We start from the raw sequence: 24654 nt of genomic DNA, 5'->3' as shown, positions 1-24654 counted from the left end.
GATGCCTTTTAATGTTCAAACTGCTGACATTGGGAACATTTGAAATGTTTGGTCATACCTTACAGTTCAGATAACCTGCCTTAACAGAGACAGGCAAACATAGTGATATAAATATCAAAATTAAGACACTGGTAGGCATTTTATATGCAAAAACGGCTCGTTTGGGCTGAGAAAACACTTTACATAGAAGAGCGAACAACGTTTCGACCTTCTTCGGTCATCGTCAGGTTCACAAAGAAAGAGGTAACTGACCGGAAGCTGACCACATGTTTGAAAGGGGTTGTGTAACTGTGTGTCGAAATGTAGAGGGCGGTATTAGATGTTTGAATATATAATTTTATTTATTATATTAATATAGGTATAAAGGCGTATAAAATAAACCAATATAAAGGAACGCCTTTATACCTATATTAATATAATAAATAAAATTATATATTCAAACATCTAATACCGCCCTCTACATTTCGACACACAGTTACACAACCCCTTTCAAACATGTGGTCAGCTTCCGGTCAGTTACCTCTTTCTTTGTGAACCTGACGATGACCGAAGAAGGTCGAAACGTTGTTCGCTCTTCTATGTAAAGTGTTTTCTCAGCCCAAACGAGCCGTTTTTGCATATAAATTTCTCAACAAGTGGGTTTCTCGTCATCACTGACTGGTAGGCATCATAATTCTACCCTTACAAGTGAAGATATGGTGAACAGAAGAAATGCCTTGGCTGAAAAAATTAGCAACAATCTCAGACTTGGGAATGTTCTTCAAATCCCTCTCAATGATCATTCCTCAGGAAGAATTCGCAGTAGCATGAGGAGTAATCTCAATGAGTATATCCCCAAAGGCATTAGAATTCAGGAAGAGTTCGCTGTGTTTCGGTGTACATCTTTCCACCAAAACGTAGCTTCTTGATGGACTTGGGACAGCCAGAAAGCTCCTCTAATCACTCCTAAATGAAAAAAGGGAAACATCTTCCCTAAGGATTTGTCAAATAAAGAATGAAAAATTAAAAAATCAAGATACAGGATCTTATAATGGTGGTGACTGTGTAACAGAGTTGTCTATGCACAGTCATTTACCTGTAAGTTTGTTTTTCTTTACTATTTTTTTCAAGGATTGGCATATCCATTATAAATAGAGAAATATTCAGTGCCCATTGACACCACCCACCATGAAGTCCTAAAAGTGGACACACTACAAGAACACTGCAGCAATGCCAAAATTTCTTGAGCACTATACCCAAACACCAGCATCAGACAAAATGTCCACAACACTTACTTAGAACATTGAATACTAATGCTCAGTTGACCCAAGCCCAATAAGACCAACAGATTAACCCTGAAAGGGCCACCTGTCTATAGGAATTCAAGGCCAAAGTAATGTGTTAGACTCCTCAACCACCAGGATCCTCTTCTCCCCTTCAAGGGTCACCACACACAACAAATACATGGGTGGAAGGATGTTCAGATTGTAGAGAAGGTAAACTGAGAATACAGAACCACATACAGAAATCCATATCAAGAGGAAGAAAAGAACTGATTGAGTTACATGTTTAAAACTTGTGACAATAATCATGATGATGATGAATATGAAGAAGCAAAAAATCAAATTTAGATTTATAAACACCAGCAGAGATCAGATGCACCAAACAACTCACCAATAAAGTTTTTTTAATATGATCTCTCCTTGGAATGCAGCCTTAAAGCTAAGAGGGAAATTGAGACTGTAATGATTCTTTCCTGGGAGATTTATATAAGCCAACAGAAAATTGTTAAATAGCTGCTTATCACCATATTTCTGTGCAGACTATCCTGTGTAACCTATTCAAGTCTTCTGCCTGCTTCCTCTGCCACACCACAAACTCGTCTGCAAGCCCTATCTCATCATCCACAAGCTGTCTGGATGACCTGCCAGATGAATGCTGATCCACCATACCAAAAACTTCATTATCATCATCATCTTTAACATCACCGTCAATACTATCATTATTAAAGGAAGGTTAAGAAAAATATTTTAGTTTAAGATATTTTACATTACTATATTTCTTTAAATGTTGTTTTAATCTGCATTACTCTCCACTGATTTTTATTATAAAATGTGCTCACTGTATATAATGTTATTCATGATATTGGCATTTGTGGGAGTTTCTAAAACCTACTTCTCACAAATGGCAAGAGCTAACTGTACTTGTTTAAAACCAAAACTACTGTTTTTCCCATAGTAGCACCTATAATACCAATTACTGTGATTTTCCAACCATAATCTATGATTCATACACTTATTTTGTCTACAAAACTATATCATGCAATTTATACAAATGTGACCAATGTATAAATTTTTCAGATGAAACACTAAATTTTATACCACTGACAACTTTTTGATTAAATTACATGAGACATTAGCTGACAACATCATAACACTGATATTGTTGTACTGTGACCACTCGAGAGAAACATCGAGAACAGTAATAACCCACACTTCACTGTTGTCTTTTTTGTTTAGCTCATGGTATCAAATTTCCCTCCAGTGATAATTTTTCAAAAAACGTCATCATGCCATTAGAGAAACTGCCATTTGAAATCACTGTACTGCTGTCATGTATGTGTAGTTGTCTTCCATTATCCCTAAAAAACTTGTTGGAAAATAATAAATACAAAAGTCACACTGTTTTTTTAATTTTATATACTTATATAAACAGCAGCTATGCTACAATTACAGTTTATATAAGTTTTATTTTGTAATGTTGACTTGTATAAGATGCAGCTTATATACAGTGAAACTCATGATTGAAAAATTACAATATCAGTAACTACATAAAATTTGTGCGTCTATGTTATATATATAATACAATCAAGTTTCAATAACACATTAAAAGCACAACTTTATATGGCTTCCGTGAAAAATCTGTCACACATGAAGTGTTTTACTACCTGTCGAGAACAGGGACTTCTTTTTGTTAATTTTCCATCGTGATCAAACTCCAGTCTTGTTCCAGAAGATGCATCTTTGTTGCAAGTTGTAATTACCACATCACTGTATCAACAAGAATATGGAATCTGTAAACTGGGTTGCTTGAAAACAATATACATCTGATAAAATATACAATTATATTCAACACAACTACAAAATGTGTACATTATAATGTGAAACAGAGAAAACATTACATAAATAAAACAATATGTCAACCTTAAACAGAGACTATGCTAAGCATGAAATAATAAATACATGCAAAGACACAGAAAATGACCCAAAGAACAGTAACTGTGCCTCTAGACATATACACACACACACACAGTTTTTAGATAATTAAATTAATATGTTTCAAAATAAGCAAGTCCATTAAATTGGGGATTTATTGCAGTGTAAATATGGTTTACAACTTTAAAAAACTATGCCTTTATGTTCTACACTAAAAGATTGAAGTTTTTACTTTAAATCATTACAAAATGATTTATGTATGATATGCTGGTTAAAACGAGACCTCAAATTTGTAAGAACTTGCTAGAAATGGTGTTTTTCAATTCACACAGAAAAAATTTCAGTACCCAATGAATAATGGTATAAATAATTCAAATGATACACACCTAGAATATATTTTGCAAACTTACAGATATCTGTACAAAGTATAAGTGAGCATGTGAGCAGCCTCTAGAACTAGTACTTAAAAAACAAAGCTTCATAGTCATGTGAAGTTACTATAAAATCTTGCTTTAAAACATCCCAAGTGTTAAATTGCTTAACAAAGTACATGAAAAACATCACAGCAGTTTATATTCTATATGATGAAAACAAGTGAATTATTTGGTATCCCAGCCTCAAAAAAGTTCTCTGGAATTGATTATTTGATAACATTTATGAGAACCCACAAACCAAAAAACAATAAAAAAGACAATAATATCACATCATGGAAAGTTATCTTTTGGATTCCATCTTAATAGTCTTGGAAACAAAGTAACTATGTTATAGATTCTCAGTAGACAAGTTCTGCATGACAATTGGACTAGTTCAACCAAAAACTACATTTACTACATGAGGAATTTCATATGATAATCAGACTACTTCATTCAAATACAGCACCATATCAAGATATAGTGCTGCCATAGGTGGATATTTTTTCTTGTTCCTATCTCTCTATATGTTCACTCCAGAAATGAAGCCTTTGTATTAGTTAAATCATTAATTACATGATCAGTCTTCTGAGTGATCAGGATCTGATGTAATTGGTTGTGGTGTACTGGCATTACAAAATTAACTAATAATTCATCAAATATTTGTTGCCAGTTTCATTCAATGTTTCTTAAAATTACTGCTCTAAGCAGCTGCTTACTCTACCTATGCATAACTATTACCTTGTTCAAGAAGTGCATTTACTTTTATAATTAATTTCACAAGACAATCAAATGATTTGTCAAGATGTGCAGAAACTTTTCTAGAACTGACTGATTCCTAAAGAACAAAATGAATATGACCTATGTCCAAGCAAATTTCAAGGCCTTTTCATCGATTCATAATATTCCATTGTGTTTATTAAACACATACAACACTAATTTGGAGTGAAAGCATTTATCTTTTCAAGCCTAAAGTAGGAAAAATATTTCCTAAAATTATATTTTAAATAGAAAAATAATAACATGATTGCATATATTACCATCATAGGGGCAAGATATTTATCTTCAACAACAAAGTCCTTACCTGAGAGAACACAAAGAACTGAGGGCTTCTCCACGAAAACCAAAGGTCCCAACATTTGCCAAATCATCAAATTCCAAAATTTTAGAAGTATGATATTTCAAAGCTGAAGCAAAACAATTAGAATTTTCTCACAATATCTTGTAAATTAAAGAATATACTTCAGAGATTATTATTAAACACTATGTTTAGTAAGAAAACATTTACTTTACAATGAAACACAAAAATTTATCTTACATATACCACAATTTATCAGTATTATCCCCCTCTAACAGGAAAGATATATATTTGTACTTTCTAAAATTTATAATATTTTCTACTGATCAATTATTAATATTACATGATATGTCAAATCTCTCTGAATCTATTTTGAAGCGATTAGATACATGTTGTCATGGGCATTCACAGGAATATTTCCAGGGAGGGGGGGAAGATGTGACAAAGTCTAAATAGTATTACATCATGAACTACAACAATGGCTCATATTATGGATCAAATAAAAAAAATTTACTCAAAATTCCAATAGAACATTTAGGCAAAAACAACCTTAAAAAGCTCATTTATTCTGGACACAACTCTCAAAATTTTCCTTTTCAATGGTTAAGCAATCCAAATGTTGAGAATAAGCAAAATAAGTGATTGTAAAACTTATGCTGATGAGAAATCCACAAATTCTCTTTGGTAACCTGAAGATGAACTAAGAAAGCCAAAATGTTGTTCTGTACTTTATTTCAATTAAAAGTTTTAATAGCCATACCAAACGTCTTTAAATGCATGATTTTATAATTGTGGATCTAAAATCTATATTTGTCCATTTGTTCATATTATTATTAGTAATATTATTGCTTTACACATCTACAACAAAACTGGCTAGATATTTTACACCAAAAAATGATACAAATGTCCATGCCGTATTTAAAATGTGATTATTTTTCACTGAAAATTGATTTACGTGCTTATAAGTACATCATAGCTGTAATGTTTTCATGCCTTTCTACTAAACACATGGTAAACACATTTACACAAAACCTCAGGCACAATGCCATCTGGCTCAATAAATACTTACTTCAAAAGACACAAAGCTTTAAAGTAATGTTTTAAATATATTTGTGTTATTTGAAAAACTGTTTTTCTGCTGGTAAAAACTTGTATATGTTTAAAGGGTTGTTTCTTACTCTAATTATATAGTTGCCTATTGCTGTGCATTACAAAAGCAACAAACATAACTAAAAATTAACAATTTAAAACCTACAAATAGGGATTGCATAAAATAGCAAACAAGATTAAAGATTTACTGCCGACAGTTCAAAATAGAAATCCCTATTATGACTCCACTATAAAATTATTGCAAATGATATTTTCTGTAGAAGGAATTGCACAGACATTTTTCAAAAAATATGAGTTAATAGTTTTAAACAAAATTGCCCTCAACTTTGTTGCACAGCAAAATTGTCTAAGTCCTTCACTTTCTGCCATCAAAAAATTCAGTCTTTTCCTAGCATGCACATTAATCAGAAACTACACCACAAACTGGAAACTACTTTATGAAAGGTTCCCAATTTTGCTATTGCATATCATTATTAGAGTCAGTATTGTTTATCAATACTAAAGTTTTCTGTCTCTATGTTGATTTTGCCAACTATATTTCAGTTGTTGTTTTTAACAGTAAACAATTATTATAGTTGTTTTTCCTACTCATATGACAGTGGTGATTCAACCTACTGTTTCTTATACTTGGAAAATATTTTGAGTGTGGATTCATTATTTATTACCACCAGATATAGCATTATTTTATACATCTATTGTTATGTATAAATAGTTGGTGTTCAGGCAATAGTTGTAAATGTTCCTGAGTGGCAACTAATGTTAAGTGTATCACTACTCTCTATTTTGCATACATTGTGTCACCTTATTCTAGTAACCACTTATGCACAGCACGCTGTTAAAGAAATTATACATGTCATGTAGACCTAACAAAGTAAGCACATCATTGCATTTGTTTACATTGCATTAGTCTGTGTTACATTATATTAGAAGAAACATTATTAACACTCCTACGAAAAGACGTTTCTAGTCCTGATTTCTCCAAGCCCGTTTCCCTGGCTGTGGTTTCGCTAGATAGTAGATAGGGACAGTGGGAATCTCGTTAATCCATGCATTAATGGATTTAAATGGCAATTTCATTTAAATACAAAATTATTAGCCTAATATTAATAACCTTTCAAGTTGCTCTGGGGCCTATTAGGCCCCACTTTTTGTAGGAGTGTTAAGTTATGGTAAGACTGCTTTTTTGCTGCTCACCTTTTGTTACTTTAATTATGTTTGTTGTAGTTGCATATCAGTGTATCTGTTCATTCTTTAGAGCACATTTGTTATATACTTTGAATAAGGTTAGTGTGGAAAAAAACCAATGCAACATTACACTGTTAAAAAACATAACATTAAAATGAATGCATATACACACATATGTAGCCTAAAGTATATTCTCCATAAATGGACATAAAAACTGAAGAAACAGATTATTAAAAATTGTTAATTTGAAAAAGGAGGAATGGAAATCTTCAAAAAGTATATAGAAAAATTGAATCAAAATGCAAAGATTATATTTTCAAGTCTACAGTTAAGGGCTCTAAAAAGATAAACTAACAAGGATGAAAATGGTGTCAACATTATTTCCTCAAGTCATAATAAGGATTTGTAGCTTGAGAAGTAATGTAAACACTTTTTCCAGCCTTATATGCTTACGTTTTATTATTCCCAAGTTGTAAGGTTTAAAAATATAATTTTTGCAGTTTGATTCAATTTATTTCATACCTTTTTCACAATCCTTATTTTACCTTTTTAAATTAACAATTTTTAGTAATCTTGCATGAATGTTTATATTGTATATATAATATACACACTGAATGAATAAAGAAAGAAAGAAAGAAATATATTTCTGATTTTCCAGGGAAGCAAGTGCTCCCTTGCCCTGTGCAGTTGCTCCTGTGTGTCATGTATCTTCTATTAATATTATTCTATTGCAGCCAGCTTCAGGTGTGGGTAACTTGGAAAAAAACCATGAAGATCCCTCTTATTTGTATGGAAGAAATGAAACCACAGGACATGTAACACAGAACAAGAAAGTAAATCATCATAAAGTAATCAAGATACTTGTTTCCAGAAGCAGTAAGTACTTACTGTAATTGCACCTACTTTGAAAGCTATTTTCAAAATATTGTATACCAAGAATGTAAAAACCTCTAACAAGTGGAAAATATCAAAAGGACAAAAAAAAATGTGAAGATTAGCTCGTTCAGTCAATTCTGATCAATCTGAGGTAGTGACGCAGTCATCTGGCAGAGTGATGTAATGAGTCATTAATGAAGGTCTTTTCCCCACATTGGAACACACAAGGAAAATACGATCAGTCTAACTAATACAAGTGTAAGAAATAAACATCACCAACTGTATACATCCACAGTATACTAAAGCAACCCAATACATTATGACTGAAAACAAAATCAAATGTTCCATTATAAACTATGATGAATAAACTCCATGAATAATTGTAAAGCAGTCTTAAAATAACTTGTAAGATTGTTCTGGACAAGGAAATTTTATGGACTGTTCTACCTGTTTAGATGAGAATATTTTGAACTGTTAATGAAGGTCTGCATCAGGCCAAGTATTGAAAGTTGTGGGGTATAATACAGAAGAAAAAATACAGTTACAAGAGCAAGCTGAGGAGCGTACAATCCTGAAAAGTGTCTGAAGATAATTTGAAGTAAGAATAAAATGAAGTAAATAATGTTATTAACACAATTTATCCTGTAGAATTAGAAACTGAAAACACTTCAATATAAAATGTAGAGGAACCTTGTTTAGATTTAGAAATTAAAAATAATTGATAGTGATATGAATATAAACATTTTTGATAAAAAAAATATATTTTGCTCTTCCAATATATGGCTTACCCTCTTTCAATAGAAATGTACCATACCCTTGTGTTATAAGCATTATAACTTCACAATTATTCAGATTTTGTAAAATTAGTTATAAATTACAATATTCCATTATTAATACAAAAACTTAATATTTAATGGATTTAATAAAGAAACTTTAAATACAATTATTAGAATATTCTGTGATAAATATAAGAGTATATTAAATAAATATAAAGAATATTTTACTAAAAGTTTTTGATAACTACTTTTAGTTGGGAATAAGGTCATTTAACCGTTAAACTGCAGCCATCATCAACTGATGCTACTACCTACACCATTCCTGATGTTTAAGAGCTAAACAGCTTGGCACTTTATTGCATATTAAGACGTGTTTAAAGTCTAAAAATTGGTAGTTGCAGTAGACCTAATGGGTGGTGGTTGGGAGTTATACTAGTTAGTTTATATTCCTGTTTTGGACCCTTCATACTAGTATCATTCATGTACTGGCTTACTAATTAGTGTCTTACAATAATAATTGTGGTTGGAATGCCAACTTCAGGAGGTAAGTTCAACTTACTCACCACCAAGTGGAAGCATCTTATTTTTTTTATTTCTTCTTCTTTACTTTGGAAAGCAGTCACTTTCCCACAACTGTCTGCAGGTAATGAAGGGTGATATAGATGTAAGACATTGTGAGCTTGAGCACTCACATTTTGCTCTCCTAATTTCTATTCCTTTGATTACTTTATTATTTAATTACTCTTCATGTGAGTTTTGTAAACACAGGTTAAGACTGATAGAAGGTGTACTCCCACTGCAATGTAGGTCCAACATCTTCAGTCATCTCCAAAACTTAGGGTACATTTTATATCCCACATTACAGCCTGTACCAAGGAGATCCTTTCAATTGCAGTAGCATTTTTTTTTATTTTTGTTTTGGCTAGCTTTTGTTTATAACAAACATTAGTCAGAGGTTTGGATTTGCTACTTTTAACACAATCCTTCCTTTTGATTTATTTTACTTTTCAGTATTAATATTCTATATATACACACACACACATGTATATTCAATATCCTACTTCTACTTTCAAATAAAGTATCATACTTACTCAGCCCTTCAAAATTTGATTCATGAACACCACAGCCATTATCAGAAACTTCTACAAGTTCACTACCATATTCTTTGAGTCGAACCTCTGTCAAAAATATTATTTTCAGTAGTAAACACTAACTTATTTGCCACTTATAAAACTTGAAAATGTATATTAATTTTCATGACTTTCAATAAAACCTTTAAAATGCACACTTTGCATTTTGATTAGATTTTTTAATGAAAGAGTGCAAAATTAGTTTTTAAATTATATTATCATTTTACAGGACTATGCAAAGCAATAAACATTAAACAGCAACATCCTAAAACAATACTGTACAGTATATGAAGAGATAAAAATTTGTGTGTAGTAATTCAGAAGCTAGTGCTAAGTAATCTATATAAATATTATGTCAATGCACAAGTTATAATTTTCTACACATAAAGCCTATTCTTAATGGAAACTTAATTATTGTATTATTTTACAGTAATAATATGTAATTTAAAATAAAAACCTGAAAAAAATTCAACATGCTTAAAAAAAAGTATTTAACCCTACCAAAATATATATATTAAATAACATTTGCTTTAACCATCACCATTAAACAGTAAGGATAACTGAACATTAGGGGCTGAGTACTTTGCCTTGTGTTTATATTAATAAACACCTCATACTATCATACTTAATATTTTCTTTTCATTATTATACTGGGTTCACTGAAGATTAATGGCATAAGTACATAATACACAATAATAATAAAATTGTAACACTGACATTGTATTTAACTGAAGTTAAAATTGTGAAGATACAAAATTATTTAAAATCAGCAAAAATATATTACTATTCTATTGTACATTTCTATTAAAATAAAATGCATGAAAACAGTTCCAGAAAAAAATTTTTGTTTTGAAATTACAAAAATTAGCATTTATTTCAAAAAATAAAACAGCTCACTTTAAAACCTAAAATATAATTAGTCAGAAGCCAAAATGTGGTAGCAAATAAGATTTGCTATCCTCCAAGATTACTTTATTACCTATAACCACAATTTAACCAAATAAATTGTGATTACAACATCAATGTTCTTCATTGAATCAATTGTTAGTCTCCCAAAAAAAAAAAAAAAATACATATTACCCTTTTCTCTCTTTTCATAAAGATCTTAAGTGGCTCGCGACTGAGTAAGAAAGGGTTATCTTGTTACTCAGCCAAAAGAATAAGAGAGGAAAAACTCACTTAGAGGAAAAAAATGGAGAGGTGCACATACTTAACACGAATTTTCAATAATCTGTATCTTTTTCCACACTGATAGACTGTGCAACAGGTTACCAAGAACAATAACAGCACAGGCTAGTCAAGTGTGAGAACAAGTTTAAACCTAGTGCAATAATTTTTTCAATGAAGTACAGCTGAAAGATGCTTTCTGTTACCTTTCACTCATTGTGGATTTTGGGAGAGAGAGGCATTACCTGTGGATATCACCAGATTCATGGTGGGCTCTATCATCTCCAGTAAGTTACACAAATGTATTCTATTGGTGATGAGAGAGATAAGATAAAATAATCAACAACTCTCCTCACTAGAGATTGGAAAGTTTCAAGAATGGCAACTCGAGGGAAATGATTGGTTGGTTGGTTTGGTGTTTTATGGCACAAAGCAACTAGACTAAATGTGCCAAACATCCAGTAAAAAGTTAAAATTAAAGTAAAATTATTAAAATTCATAAAATGAAATTAAGGTAAAATAAGGCAAATTTTAACTTTTAAATTTGAAATATAAATAGCATTAAATCAAATTATCACATCTCATATACAGCAGTAAGAGAAAAACTACAGTAATACAAGTTGTAAAGGATTTTCCATAGCATAATTGTAATTATCATAACTCGCTAGGAAAACTAACAGGTAAATTCAAAAACTACCATTAGTCACCTGAAGTTGGCCTTTCTAGTCCTGGTTTCAAGTTATTTGATGTTACAGCAATTTACAGAAAGTAAAGTAATACAAGACTTTAAATACTTGTAGCAATATTTTAATAATGACTTGCCAGGATGACTAACAGGTAGTTAAAACAGTAGCATTAGTTACCTGAAATTGGCCTTTCCAGTCCTGATTTAGAGTTATTTAACGTTACAACCATTTTCTAATTTCAAATCGAACAAGATGGACTGTGATTCTTAAAAGGGAATCACATTAAAAAAGATCTAATGTACAAATTCAAAAACTTAAATAGCATTAAAAAGATTAATGGCTTTTAAAACACTAAAAACATTTCAAAGGTGGGCAGTGTCACCATCGCCAATAACACTGTCTAACGTTACGGATAAACCTTGGGACAAAACATGTTTAAAATGTGACTTATTGTGACCTGAGTGTTACACAGACAACATATTGGTGCATCAGTCCCAGATAGAATAAAATGATGAGTTAAAAAAACTGTGACCAATGCATAGTCTAGTTAGAACAACTTCCTCTTCCCAATCCTTATGGAAGCAAGATGGCCAAAGTCCAATAGAAGGTTTTATTTAGAAAAGCTTGTTTTCACGTTGCTCACTCCAAGTCAACTGCTAACTGGCACAGAGCCATGCCTTGAATACAGGACCATAGTCGATGTATGGAACAGGCACAGCAGTGATAGTGCCACAGCAAACAAATTTAGCTGCTGTGTGTCGGCAAGCCCATTCCCGCAAATACCAACATGGCCTGGTATCCAGAAAAATTGGATAGAAGTAGATGTTAAAGAGAAATGGGCCAGTTGGTTTTGAATATCAACAAGAACAGGGTGAGAACTAATGTGAAGCTATTCCAGGACCAGTAGAGAACTTAGCGAGTCAGTATAAATAGTGCAATTTGAGTACTGCTTAACTTCTATTTGATCCAGGAAAAGAGAAATAGCATACAATTTATTAGTGAGCACAAAAGCTGTAAAGGGGATTCTGCACGCAACCACCAAACCACAACAAACCATGGCAGAGCCCACAGAATCACCTAATTTCAAACCATCTGTAAAAATATGAATGGAAGGATGGTTCAAAAAAATGTTCAGCAAATAAAAGACAGTATTTCTAATCAGGAGTGTCTGCTTTTCTAAGATGACTTAAAGATAGGTCACATTTATGGACTGTAAGAAACCATGATGGAATGGGCTGACTAGTGGATACAGCAGTGTTATCCAAGGGCAGACCCAATTCATCCAACTGTGCCTGGATACAAAGGCCAAAAGGAGAAATGGCAGATCATCTGTTCTGAAACAGTGTGGCCCACCGAGAAAAACAAACACAACCCCAGGTGGATGCTTTGTTAAGGAATGAAGTTCAGAAGCATTTAGTAAAGAGAGTTGCAAATAGCGGAGATACAAAGAAGATTCATGAGACTGTGTAGAGGCTCTGAACTGGAGAAGTGCAGAAAGCCTCAGTGCAAAGCAGAAGTTCTTGATGATTATTGGGGTCCAACATATTTAAAGCCAAGGCCCTGGCAGAGCTATAGACCAGTGATCCATAGTCGAATTTCGATCGAATAAGAGCAAGATATATCTGTAGCATAAAACATCAATCTGCTCCCCATCTGGTAAAAGAGAGGACATGGAGGATGTTAAGTGCTCTTGTACATTTGACCTGTAGCTGCTTGATGTGTGGTATAAAAGTCAGCTTACAGAGAAAGATAAGCCCCAAGAACTTTGTCTCAGGAATGACAGGTACCACAACTTCAGTGATACAGAGTTCAGGATCAGGGTGAATACCCGTTGGCAGCAAAAGTGCATGCAAACAGTTTCAGAGAGAGAGAAGTGAAAACCATTTGCTGTGGTCCACTTCAATATATCTCATGTTTGACGACTGACATAAAATGGGAATGTCATCGACCTAGAGCCCATTTGCAACAGTAAGAGGGAATTGTTTAGTGATGACATTAATCATTATACTGAAAAGTGTGACAATCAAAACACACCCCTGAGGGACTCCACGTTCCTGTAAAGAAGAACAGGAAATTGTCGAACCCACACAAACTTGGAATCGCATGTCCATTAAAATATTTTTAATAAAAATGGCCACGTAACCCACATAAATGGAGGTCTCGCAAAATGCCATACCTCCATTTTGTATTGTAAGCTTTCTCAATGTCAAAGAATATTGATACAAGATATTGTCACTCAAGAAAGGTTTCTCTGATCAACAATTCAAGTCGAATCAGGTAGTCCATGGTGGAGCGCTGTCATTGGAACCCACACTGGATGGGCAAGAGGTTGTTTGAGTTGAGAAACCAAACAAGATGAGCATTAACCATCCTCTCTAAGATCTTACAGAAACAACTTGTCAAAGCAATTGGACGATAGTTTGATGGAATCTTAGGATACTTCCCAGGCTTAGACAAAGGTGGGACAATAGCCTAGTGTCAGTCACCAGGAAAAACATTCTCCTGCCAGATCCAGTTAAAATCAATTGCAAGAATAGCAAGAGAAGCAGGAGATAGATGGCTCAGCATTTCATAGTGTACATCATCAAGTCTGACCAATGTACTGCCAGACCTATGAAGGGTCAGTCTAAGTTCCACCAGCATAAAGGGACAATTATAATCACAGAGACAATCAACTTGAAAGGAAAGATGTGATCACTCTGCCCGAGTCTTGATGGCTAAGAAGGTGGAAGATGAAGCAGAAGTGCTAGATACCTGAAAAAAGCTTCCACCTACAGTATCAACAATGCTCTGGATATCAGCTACTTCCTGGCCATCAGAGAGCAAGACCGAGAGTGGGACAGAATTATATTGCCCACTGACCATTCGAATCTTCTCACATATGACTTTGAAACTGGTGACAGAAGATATGCTCTTTGTGAACTTATTCTACGAGTCCTTCTATCTTTGACTTCTTACCCACCAAGAACGTGCACAGGCCTGCTGGACAGTGATGTGGTGCGAGAGTGTGGGATACCTATGAAAAGTATCCCAGGCCAGCTTCTGAGCCTTCCATGCTATGTGGCAGACAGGATTCCACCACAGACAAGGATACTGTGGAAAACATATCAAGGTTTTAGGAATACATTGAGCAGCTGCCTGTATAATATAGTCAGTTACTGCTGCCACACAGTTGTCTACTGATGGCTCACAGATGATGGCAGCATCAAACACTGTGATAGCAGTGAAAGAGGGACAGTTTGCTTGATCCAGCTTCCACCTGGGCACATGGGTCGGGTTGTATCGACCACGGTCAATCTCTCTCAAAATTATAGGAAAATGATCACTACCTTATGGGCTACTGTTAACCCACCATGAAAAGTGGGAGAATAGTAAAAGGGAGCAAACTGAGAGATCAATGGCAGTAAAGGACTGACTAGGTGCATGAAAATAAGTATAAGGACCACTACTGAAAAGAGAAAGGTTGTGATCAGAGAGTATACGCTCTACGGAGTAACCCCTCCCATCAATATTAGCACTTCCCCAAAGGTGATGATGTCCATTAAAATCCCCCAGGATTAAAAAAGGAGAGGGCAACTGTTCAATAAGAGCATCAAGGTTTGATTGATCATAGGTCTCTCCAGGTGACAGGTAGATAGAACAAACAGTGATGGTATGACCCAAGGAAACACAGATGGATATGGCCTCCAAGGATGTGTTGAGTGACAAAGACAGGGTGGGCACATGCTGATCAACCAATAGTGCCACCCCTCCATGTACTCATCCATCACACAGCCTGTCTTTTCTGTAAAAAGAAAACTGCCGAAAGGTGACTGTATCAGCAGGTTTCAGAAATGTTTCCTGTAAGGATAGACATACAGAATGGTAAGAAGCAATCAGTGCTTTGATGTCATAAACATAATCCTCGACAGTTCCATTGTATCAGGGTGGCCATTTTATTTATGTGTAGGTAAATTGGGTGGAGAGCACTTCTGTTTTCAACCACATCTTTTTTCTTCATTGTCTTTATTTGTGGGAGGTCTGTCAACCTCCATGGATCCTGCCCTGGGTCAATTGGGCAGGTTTTTGTTGTTGAAAGAGGATTGCAGTGACTGAAGACATGAATGAATGATCGTTTTGCATCTTGGGATGCAAGACGATGTACCCAAGGTAAAGCCCGTACAAGGAACCAAAGAAAGTGAATCTTGAGGTTTGCTGGAATGTATGTTAGGGACAGAGATGGGTGTTGACGTTGATTCATTAACTTTTAAACCACGAAATTCAAAAGACCTTTCATCTGGTTTAAGAACGATTTTCTTGGAGGCACAGAGATCTGTTTGCACTCCCACTGTAGTGGTGGAATGAAGTGCAACAGCATTTGTCCAAGATAAAGTGGTGGACAGCAACTTTCGAGCCTCAGGGTAAGTGACATTTTGAATCATTTTCAAACACTGCACCTCTTTTTCTTCCAACCATTTAGGGCAAGAACAAAAGTAGGAGGGGTGAGAGCCATTGGTTCTTTGAAGTGTGCTCATTGTGGTGGCAAGGATCACAATGCCTACGAGTGTGAAACAGACCTTCATTGTATTAACTGCAATGGCTCTCACCCCTCCTACTTTTATTCTTGCCCTAAGTGGTTGGAAGAAAAAGAGGTGCATTATTTGAAAATGATTCAAAACTGCTGACACTGGAAACATACAAGGGTTTGGAATGTATGGCTATCCCATCCAATTAAGATAACCTGCCTTGATGGTGGTAGGTGGATGCAGTTATGTAAATGTCAGAATGAGGACATTGGTCGGCATCATAATTCCATTTTGCAAGTGGAGATATGTCTCATAGAGAAACCAGCAAGAATCTCTTACTCGGGGATTTTCTTCAAATCCCTCTCAACAAAAACTCCTCGTAATGAATTCAAAGTAACATGGGGAGTAAACTCAATGGATGAAAGAGAATGTTGTATAAGCAAATGAAGTGCAACAGGTGTTACAGATGTTGAAGACTGCTGCTCAGAATCTTCAAGATGTGGTCATTTATCTATGGACTGTTTTTTTCACTATTTAAGTTTTTATTTGGAGGATCCATAATAAAAAAAAGGAAATTTCAGTGCCCACTGACCCTACCCACCATGAGTCCTGCAAGGGGACACACTACAATGCTCAATAAGGATGCTGCAGTAACACCAGGGTTTTGTGAGCACTATACCCAATCACCAGCATCAGATACAATGTCCACAACACCTGTTGAGAACATCCAACACTGGTAATTGGTTGACCCTAGCCCAAGTGGACCAGCTGATTGACCCAAGGGGGGCCACCCCAAGGCTGCGTGTCTACAGGAATTCAAGGCCACAGTGGTTTGTTAGGGTTGGACTCCTCAACCATCAGAATCCTCTTCTCCTCTTCATGGGCTGCCACACATGGCAAACTATGTAGGTGGATGTTTAGATCCCAGAGGAGGTAAAGTGAAAGAACAGAACCTTCTCTGGGAGGTCCCCTCACCATGTATAGGAATCCACACTGAAGGGGGGGGGGGATGAAACCACAATATAAGTTACCTGCTACAAAAGTGTTGGGGTTGTCAACATTCCTGTCTGCAATATCTCATACAAGAAGCACTGAAAGCTAAATAGAGAAAAGAGGATATTATAAACTTGATGGAGGAGACATTAAAAAAAGAAAATTGTCATTACTCATACATAAAAAAGAAAATCAGGTGAAGCATGTAACCCAAGAGGTCAATGTGGAAAGATATAAGCTAACAGAAGTATCCCACAACAAAAAGAGATTGTCAACTACTTTGAAACCAAAACTGTGGGAACTAAGTATTGAAAGTAGTTCAAAAGGCAATGAAGCCAAAACTCCAAAAGTGGAAGTAAAACTAAAAATACTAGAGGATAAAGAAATCACTTTATAGAAAGGGCCTTGTCTAAGCAATGCATAAAATCTGCCAACAGGGCTTAAGCTTTCAAAACGTGATAGGCAGACAACTGAATCTTGGGCCCGAAACAGGAAGTCTAGTACAAAAAAATCACAGGTCTTTAGAGCAAGTACCTCTGTTGTTAAAGAGAAGAATCAACAAAGGAGATGTCTAGATGGGCTGTGATGAGAAGACTGGACAATTACTTGAACATTATAAACTCTTAAACTTATCACTGAGAGCTTCAAGAGGATTTAAGTACAGGTAAGGAGAGGGAAGGGGAATACCCAAGATTGTGTAGGGTTGAGAGACCACCAAAAGGAGGGGGGAAACAAGAGAAGACAGTGGACCTCAGGACAGACTTTTTACTGATTGGCTAGAATTCATAACAAAGGTCCTAATATGTCTAAAGAATGCAGGCCTAGGTCATGGCAAAAGATGTAAACAAGCCATACAATGGGTTTAAATATTTAATAATAATGCTACCAAATAAGCCTTAGCACTGACACTAGAACATGTCCTAATATAAAGACTTTGATTAAAATGTAATCATCTATTTCAAAATAATTTGAATAAATGTTCTGACTGAAATGTTTTAATTTGGCTTTTTTCTTCTAAAAATCAAGAGAAGAAAGACCACACAATAAAATGGAATAAATGTTTAAACTTTTTATGTAGAGGAGCAAACAACGTTTCAACCTTTTTCGGTCATCATCAAGTAACCTCTTTATTTCTTTGTGAACCTAACAATGACCGAAGGTCGAAACATTGTTCACTCCTCTGCATAAAAATTTTCTCAACCCAAACCAGCCATTTTTACACACATTTTTTTCTCTACAAGTAGGTTTTCTCATCAGCATTGAAAAATGTTTAAAATAATAAGTAAAAAATTCTGCTAATTCTTCATAAAAAAACACACACACATGAACAAAGCAATAGCAAAGGAAAAAAAAAAAGCCTGTGTTGCAATGCTAATGCTGATGGGTTTACTGCACTGGAGAATGTGTTGTCTTTCTGTTAAAAGACATGAATAGACTAATTATGATTACATCATAAGTACAGTCTACATTTATGCATGAAAGATGGAAGTTTCACTCAATGTTTCAGCTTTGAAACTACTCTTGGCAATGTAGCGAGATATCAGCTATTTGATCTGATTATTGTAACAAGATAAAAGAAAAAAAGACATTTTCAACCAATAACAAAGGGAAAATGTTTTTAACTGTTAAACAGTAGCCATCATCAATTCCTGCTATATAAGGGTTAAATAAATGCAGCTACTTGTTATTTATAAGAAATAACAATGGAGGCCTATTTCCACATATACAGCAGAAGTAATTACCCGAAATACAATTTTAAGTGATCCAAATTTTAATGCAAATAAAAAGAAGTAATGTTAATTAGGATTAATAAATATGCCATTCAAATGCATGTGCAAATATTTTAAACTTGTTTTAATTCTATCTACCCATACATGCAGCAGACATACATAAGTAAAGCTGCAAGTAGGTCTCCATTTTAAAACATTAGAATAAGATTAACACTTTCACAATGGGTCAAGTGTCAAAGGCCATGTCATCATGTTTACAGACTTGCATTCAAAATTTTATTGAACTGTTATCTTATGAATTTATGTCAATAAGTTTGGAATCAAATTGAAGAGTAGAATTCAAACTTCAGTGCTGTTTATGAGCTAATTCTTAGTTTAGAAGTAAATACTAAAAGAACATTTCCAAATGTAGATTTTGGTAAATCTTGTGATATATTAAATGCAGCACATGTTTAAAATTATATGTTTGCGATGTCAAAACACCAAGTCTACAAATTAGAAACTCAAATTACTAATATTATCAAGCTAGAATATAAAATAAGAATCTCATATCTTTTTTATTTGCTGAGATATGGCTTATGTACTGAATGAAACACAGTGGCCTGTTCACCTCTTCCCAGTTTTGGAAAATTATTCCTTTTTTGGTTTATATCAAGTCCAAAAAAAAAATTTGTTTGATATCTTCCATGTGTGAAATCTTAAAAGGCTTAGCAACTTACATCCAGCAGTAATAAAGTAAAAAGGTTGTAGCAAGAAGTGATAATTATTTGCTTTACTTCTTGATTTATTGTTCAACATTTTAAGAAAAATAAGTTTAATTATTTATTTCTGAATAGTAATTATCTATATACATATAATGTATAATAACTGAAATGTGACTGCATATTACAAAATACTAATCTACTAAAACAGCCAAGACAGGGAAAACTAAAAGTCAGTTTCACATTACTGGATAAATAATGAGTGCATGTGTACCTCATCAATGCAAGTTATGCAACATTAGCTGGACATTATGAAAAGGTCAACAAGGTAAAAGATAATAAATATATATGTAAACATGTACAGTTACAAGACTCAAGCTATTTAGACTAAACATTTGTATTTTTGTGTTATAACATGTAGTCATTCTAGCACAAAAAAAGCATAACTTATATTTATTTCTTAATTTTTATGATGTTTACAAGGTTGGTCAAGTGGCAGACCCCACACCGTTAGAGTACAGAAATTAACATAAAATATAAAGTCTTACTGAAACAAACATTTGGAATTTACTTAGCAGGTTTTAGAGATTACATAAATAATATTTGAGATTTTTTGGGATGAAGAGAAGAATAGTTTGTTTTTTTAATCAATCATGAAAACACTTTGCACTCAGAATAGTAATGAATCAGATTCCATTTTGACAAACAATTATTTAGTAAGAACATTCATTAAAAAGATCTAATGTTTTGTATACAAAATACTTATAATCTTTACTGAAAGTCCATCAAATTTTGTGAAAATTTTCATGCTGTATCAAAAATTATAGTGTAAATACTTAATGTGTGCAAATATGTATACAAACTCAAGTATACTATACTGAGCACTAGCAAAAGGGCTGATAGACAAAGGATGAATTCAAGCTATCCACAGAGAGTTTAAATTTATAATTTGGTTAAAATTCACTTACAAAATAAGAGGATACAATCAATATGGTATTTTAAACATATGTAATTTGTGTAAAAATTCTAGGTGAAACAATATGAAACCTCCACTTTCACTGTATCTACATAAACATAAAAATGTGTTCTAAGCTATGTTAAAATCAGTCAAGTACTTTTCCTGTCATTTTGTGAGCACACTGGTGTCAGAGCTGGCAATGTCTTTACCCTTCCCCCAGTATTTCAATATTTTTATAATTTTCCCAACTGTAGTTGAGTTTTTAGTCCAAAATTCTGAGTTACTATAAACAGATAAAAAGGTTTAAAATTAATTTGATAGTTGCAATAAAGTTAAAAAAACAGAACAGAGGGAAATCAAAGCAATAACAGTAGATATTCACATTAGTTGAGCATTAAATCGCTTACTTCCCATTAATGTCACTTCTGCTTCATCTCACATTACTGCATCTTGGCCCAGCTGCAAAGTAGGTCTAAATTTCTACTCTAATATCCATCTTAACACTTCTAACAAACTTGATCCACTTTTTATATACTCAAATTTTGCTTCCTGTGATTAAGTAACAAACAAGTTTAAAATTTTCCAATACATTTACTATTGTGTACATGATAGCACCCTTTTCTTAAACTTGATTTGGACTTTCTCTTCAAAACAATCTTCACATGTAAAAACTATAACAATCTTCATATCAAAGTAAAATGCATACCTAAATATTAAAGAGAAACTAGGTCTACAATTTTTGATTTTATAATGCAACAATACACAAGTCAAATACCTACCTTAAGAGTTAAGGAAAGTTCCATCACAGTTATGGTGTCTATATAATTTGAAAATTTATATAGATCTTAAAGACTTACTTACTTAATTATGACTTGAGGCAAAATAAATGTTATAAATGACCATACATTTCTTGAATAATTTTGTTCCTTTCTAATACAGTAATGTATGCATGACAAATATATTTAAATTCACAAAAACAGAAATTGTTAAAATCCAATATTAGTAAACAACAAGCTTTATAATATATTGAACATGTTACTTTTTTCTAATTCTTTAAGCAATTTATATGGTGATGTAGAAGAAATAATAAACTAAGCATATAACTCATAAATAATTCATTCTATCTCTTCTTGTAATAAGTCCACATACTTTCTCACTTGTTTTAATTTTAATGGGAATGTTCGTAGTTCCACAGTCAATAACTTAGTATTATTTTTCTATATTCCTACCTCTAATTTCACACAAGTCATACAAAGACTTGACTTGTTTAAAATAGTCATATCAGTTATTAACAAAAAATCTAGTACTGGCTTTGTTAGTTAAATTCACAACTTTATAGTTCTGTTTTGGGTGTTGATAATTAACCTTGATACATTAATTAACCTTCATTATCCAGTTATTGTGTGCTTTTTTTTACTATTTGTACATTCCTCATAAAAATTAAATTATAAAATAAAGCTTGAGCATACTTACCAATACTGTTAGACCCTGCATCCACACTATTTTCAACAAGTTCTTTCACAGCAGTTGCTAAATTAAGAATTACCTGCCCAGAGCATATTTTATGTACAGTAACACCATTCACATGCCGAATGTTAGTTGGACATGATAGTTCTTCTGCCATTGCATAAGATCTTTACTACGTTGATCACAATAGTTTTATATGCCTAAGAGAATAAACTGCACATTTCAGCTTATATGCCCAAAAGGTATTTAATACAATCAAATATAAACCATACAGTTACAATTCCAAGACATATGCCTAATACCAATCCTTTATTTTTCATTTTTCACAATTATGCAACATGAAAAATGTTCACAAACAATAGAATTATATCTGCTGTTTGTAACCTTAATATCATGCCTACCTAGCATTTACACAGGCTGCTTGCTCACTGAATGTTAATTATGAATTTCTGGGCTTAGGTGGTTATGATTTAACAATAAACATGTACATGAAAAGAAGTACTATGACTGCCAACATACAAAGTTTCTTAAACACAGACTTTAAGAAAAATAAATAACATATTTACTCTTAAGTCAAGATTAAAAAAACTCTTCACATACAACAATGTAACAGACTCAATTTCATTTCAAAATAGACAAATGCAGAAGAAGAATTAAAAAAGTGTATTGGAATTAAATAATATGTTTTTTTCAAAGCTACTCAAGGGCTATCTGCCCTAGCCTTCCCTAATTTTGCAATGTAAGACTAGAGGAAAGGCAGCTAGTCATCACCACCCACCACCCACTATTGGGCTACTCTTTTACCAATGAATAGTGGGATTGACTGTCATATTATAACACCCCATGACTGAAAAGGCGAGCATGTTTGGTGCGACAGGGATGTGAACCCTGTAATAACCCATTACAGTCACTTTCTAATTAACAAAAAAACAACATAATAGTCTATTACAGTTACTTCCTAATTATTAACAAAATAATGTTCGCATACATTTTCTGTTATTTTTAGTAACTAAATGATCACTGCAAGATTAATGAATCTGTGGGCAAAAGGAAGAAATGATTTCTCAACATCTCTTAACTTATTATTAATCCAGATTTTTCTAAACTGATATGGTGATGTATGAACTACAAGGGACAACTTAAATTTTCTAGCCTTTCCCTGCACATCCACCCTTTTAAAAAAAAAAAAAAAAAAAAGATATTCCACTCTTTATTTTTAGAAAGTTATCGATTTCCCTTTCAAACTCTTGTGTAGTGCTAGTTTCCATTATTGCTCATGGCAAATCATTCTTTAAACCACTCACACTGTTATAAAAATAAACTGTACACTGGAACTTAGCCCCTTATTTCAAAATCTTAAATTTATTTCATCTTGTCCTGTTGTCTTCGGTAAATAGTACAATGAATCAAAAGACTTATCAAAAGGATTAATAAGATAAAAAATTCAGCAACATCACCATTTACTCTTGTTTTCTATCAGTTAACCATTCAATCTGTAGGATTATCCAAACCGTTTCACATATGTCAATATCTTTCCTTAGATAAGAGAAGAAAACCATGAACAGGATTCCAAGCAAGGCTTAACTAGTGATTTGTACAATGAAATAATTATCTCAATAAGATTTTTAATTAATATGTCTATAAATGCATCCTCAAATTCTATTACTAGGAGAGCATTAAATTAACAGCTAGAGTGATTTATCTGCCACTATATCAAAATTTTCTTCATTAATGCTTCTGGGTGTGCTCCAAATATTTTACAATAAGTGGTCCAAGCATCATAACTGGATACATGTCTTGCCCTTACTAAAGGCCATTATTATTATTATTTATTATTAAAGGCTATTTCCCAAATTGTACCTCAGAATTCTCAGCATAGCTAAAAATACCCAAAACTTAATGGATTCTGTAAGCTTTACTAATTCACTAATTTCATTAATGTAAATACAAACAATAGTTACATAAATGAAAATACGAAAAAAAAGAAGAAAATTAACAGTAATACCTATATAAATTGTTGGTTTGAGAAAATCTGTTAGGAGCATTGTTTCATCAGCTGGATATCCTCAGTAGTATCAGCATTATATTTCTGGCGTATTCTCTTGCCAACAAAAAAAAATGATAGTAAAATAGGTTGAAATACTACAAATATTCGTCATAACAAATAGAGATAGAAATTTACAAACAACGCAATTTTTACTGCTACCTTACATAATCTGCAACGAATATTACAAATTCAATTTACAGACGAAATTCCCGGTTACTTATTATTAAGCATCTTACTAGTTCCGGTAAAATTTTGACAGATATGAACCACAAAAAAAACAACAACAAAAACTCCTAAATATCAATATACAAAGGCTGTTCGAAAGATAAAAATAAGAAAAGGGAAAATAAAAATAAAAAACTTTTTTAGCATTTAATGGGTTTGTTTGTCTTTTGAATTTCGCGCAAAGCTACTCGAGGGCAACCTGCGCTAGCCGTCCCTAATTTAGCAGTGTAAGACTAGAGGGAAGGCAGTTAGTCATCACTACCCACCGCCAACGCTTGGGCTACTCTCTTTTACCAACGAATAGTATGATTGACCATACATTATAACTCCCCATGGAGTTTGGTGCGACCGCGATTCGAACCCGCGACCCTCGGATTACGAGTCGAACGACTTAACACCCTTGACCATGCCGGGTC

At 33.4% G+C, this 24654-nt stretch overlaps 1 protein-coding gene across 2 annotated transcripts in view; it reads right to left on the bottom strand.

Moving 5' to 3' along the window:
* Pms2 (mismatch repair endonuclease PMS2) overlaps positions 1-24303 on the bottom strand; it is an 82663-nt gene extending 58360 nt beyond the window's left edge. Inside the window, exons 1-6 of one of the 2 annotated variants that reach the window (XM_076449487.1) lie at positions 23972-24262; positions 23424-23502; positions 21973-22166; positions 9721-9807; positions 4689-4791; positions 2927-3029 (exon numbers count right to left, since the gene is read on the bottom strand). In XM_076449487.1, coding sequence (XP_076305602.1) covers positions 2927-3029; positions 4689-4791; positions 9721-9807; positions 21973-22123 — 444 coding nt within the window. In that variant the 5' untranslated portion in view covers positions 22124-22166; positions 23424-23502; positions 23972-24262. Of the gene's footprint in view, positions 1-2926; positions 3030-4688; positions 4792-9720; positions 9808-21972; positions 22167-23423; positions 23503-23971 lie in introns of both variants that reach the window. The other variant, XM_076449486.1, reaches the window with a different exon arrangement.
* Positions 24304-24654: the final 351 nt, after the last annotated feature.

Source organism: Tachypleus tridentatus, chromosome 8 (genome assembly GCF_004210375.1).
Source record: "Tachypleus tridentatus isolate NWPU-2018 chromosome 8, ASM421037v1, whole genome shotgun sequence".
NCBI lineage: Eukaryota > Metazoa > Arthropoda > Merostomata > Xiphosura > Limulidae > Tachypleus > Tachypleus tridentatus.
Note: the sequence above shows the minus strand (reverse complement) of the source record. Positions and strands in the feature narration are given on the sequence as shown.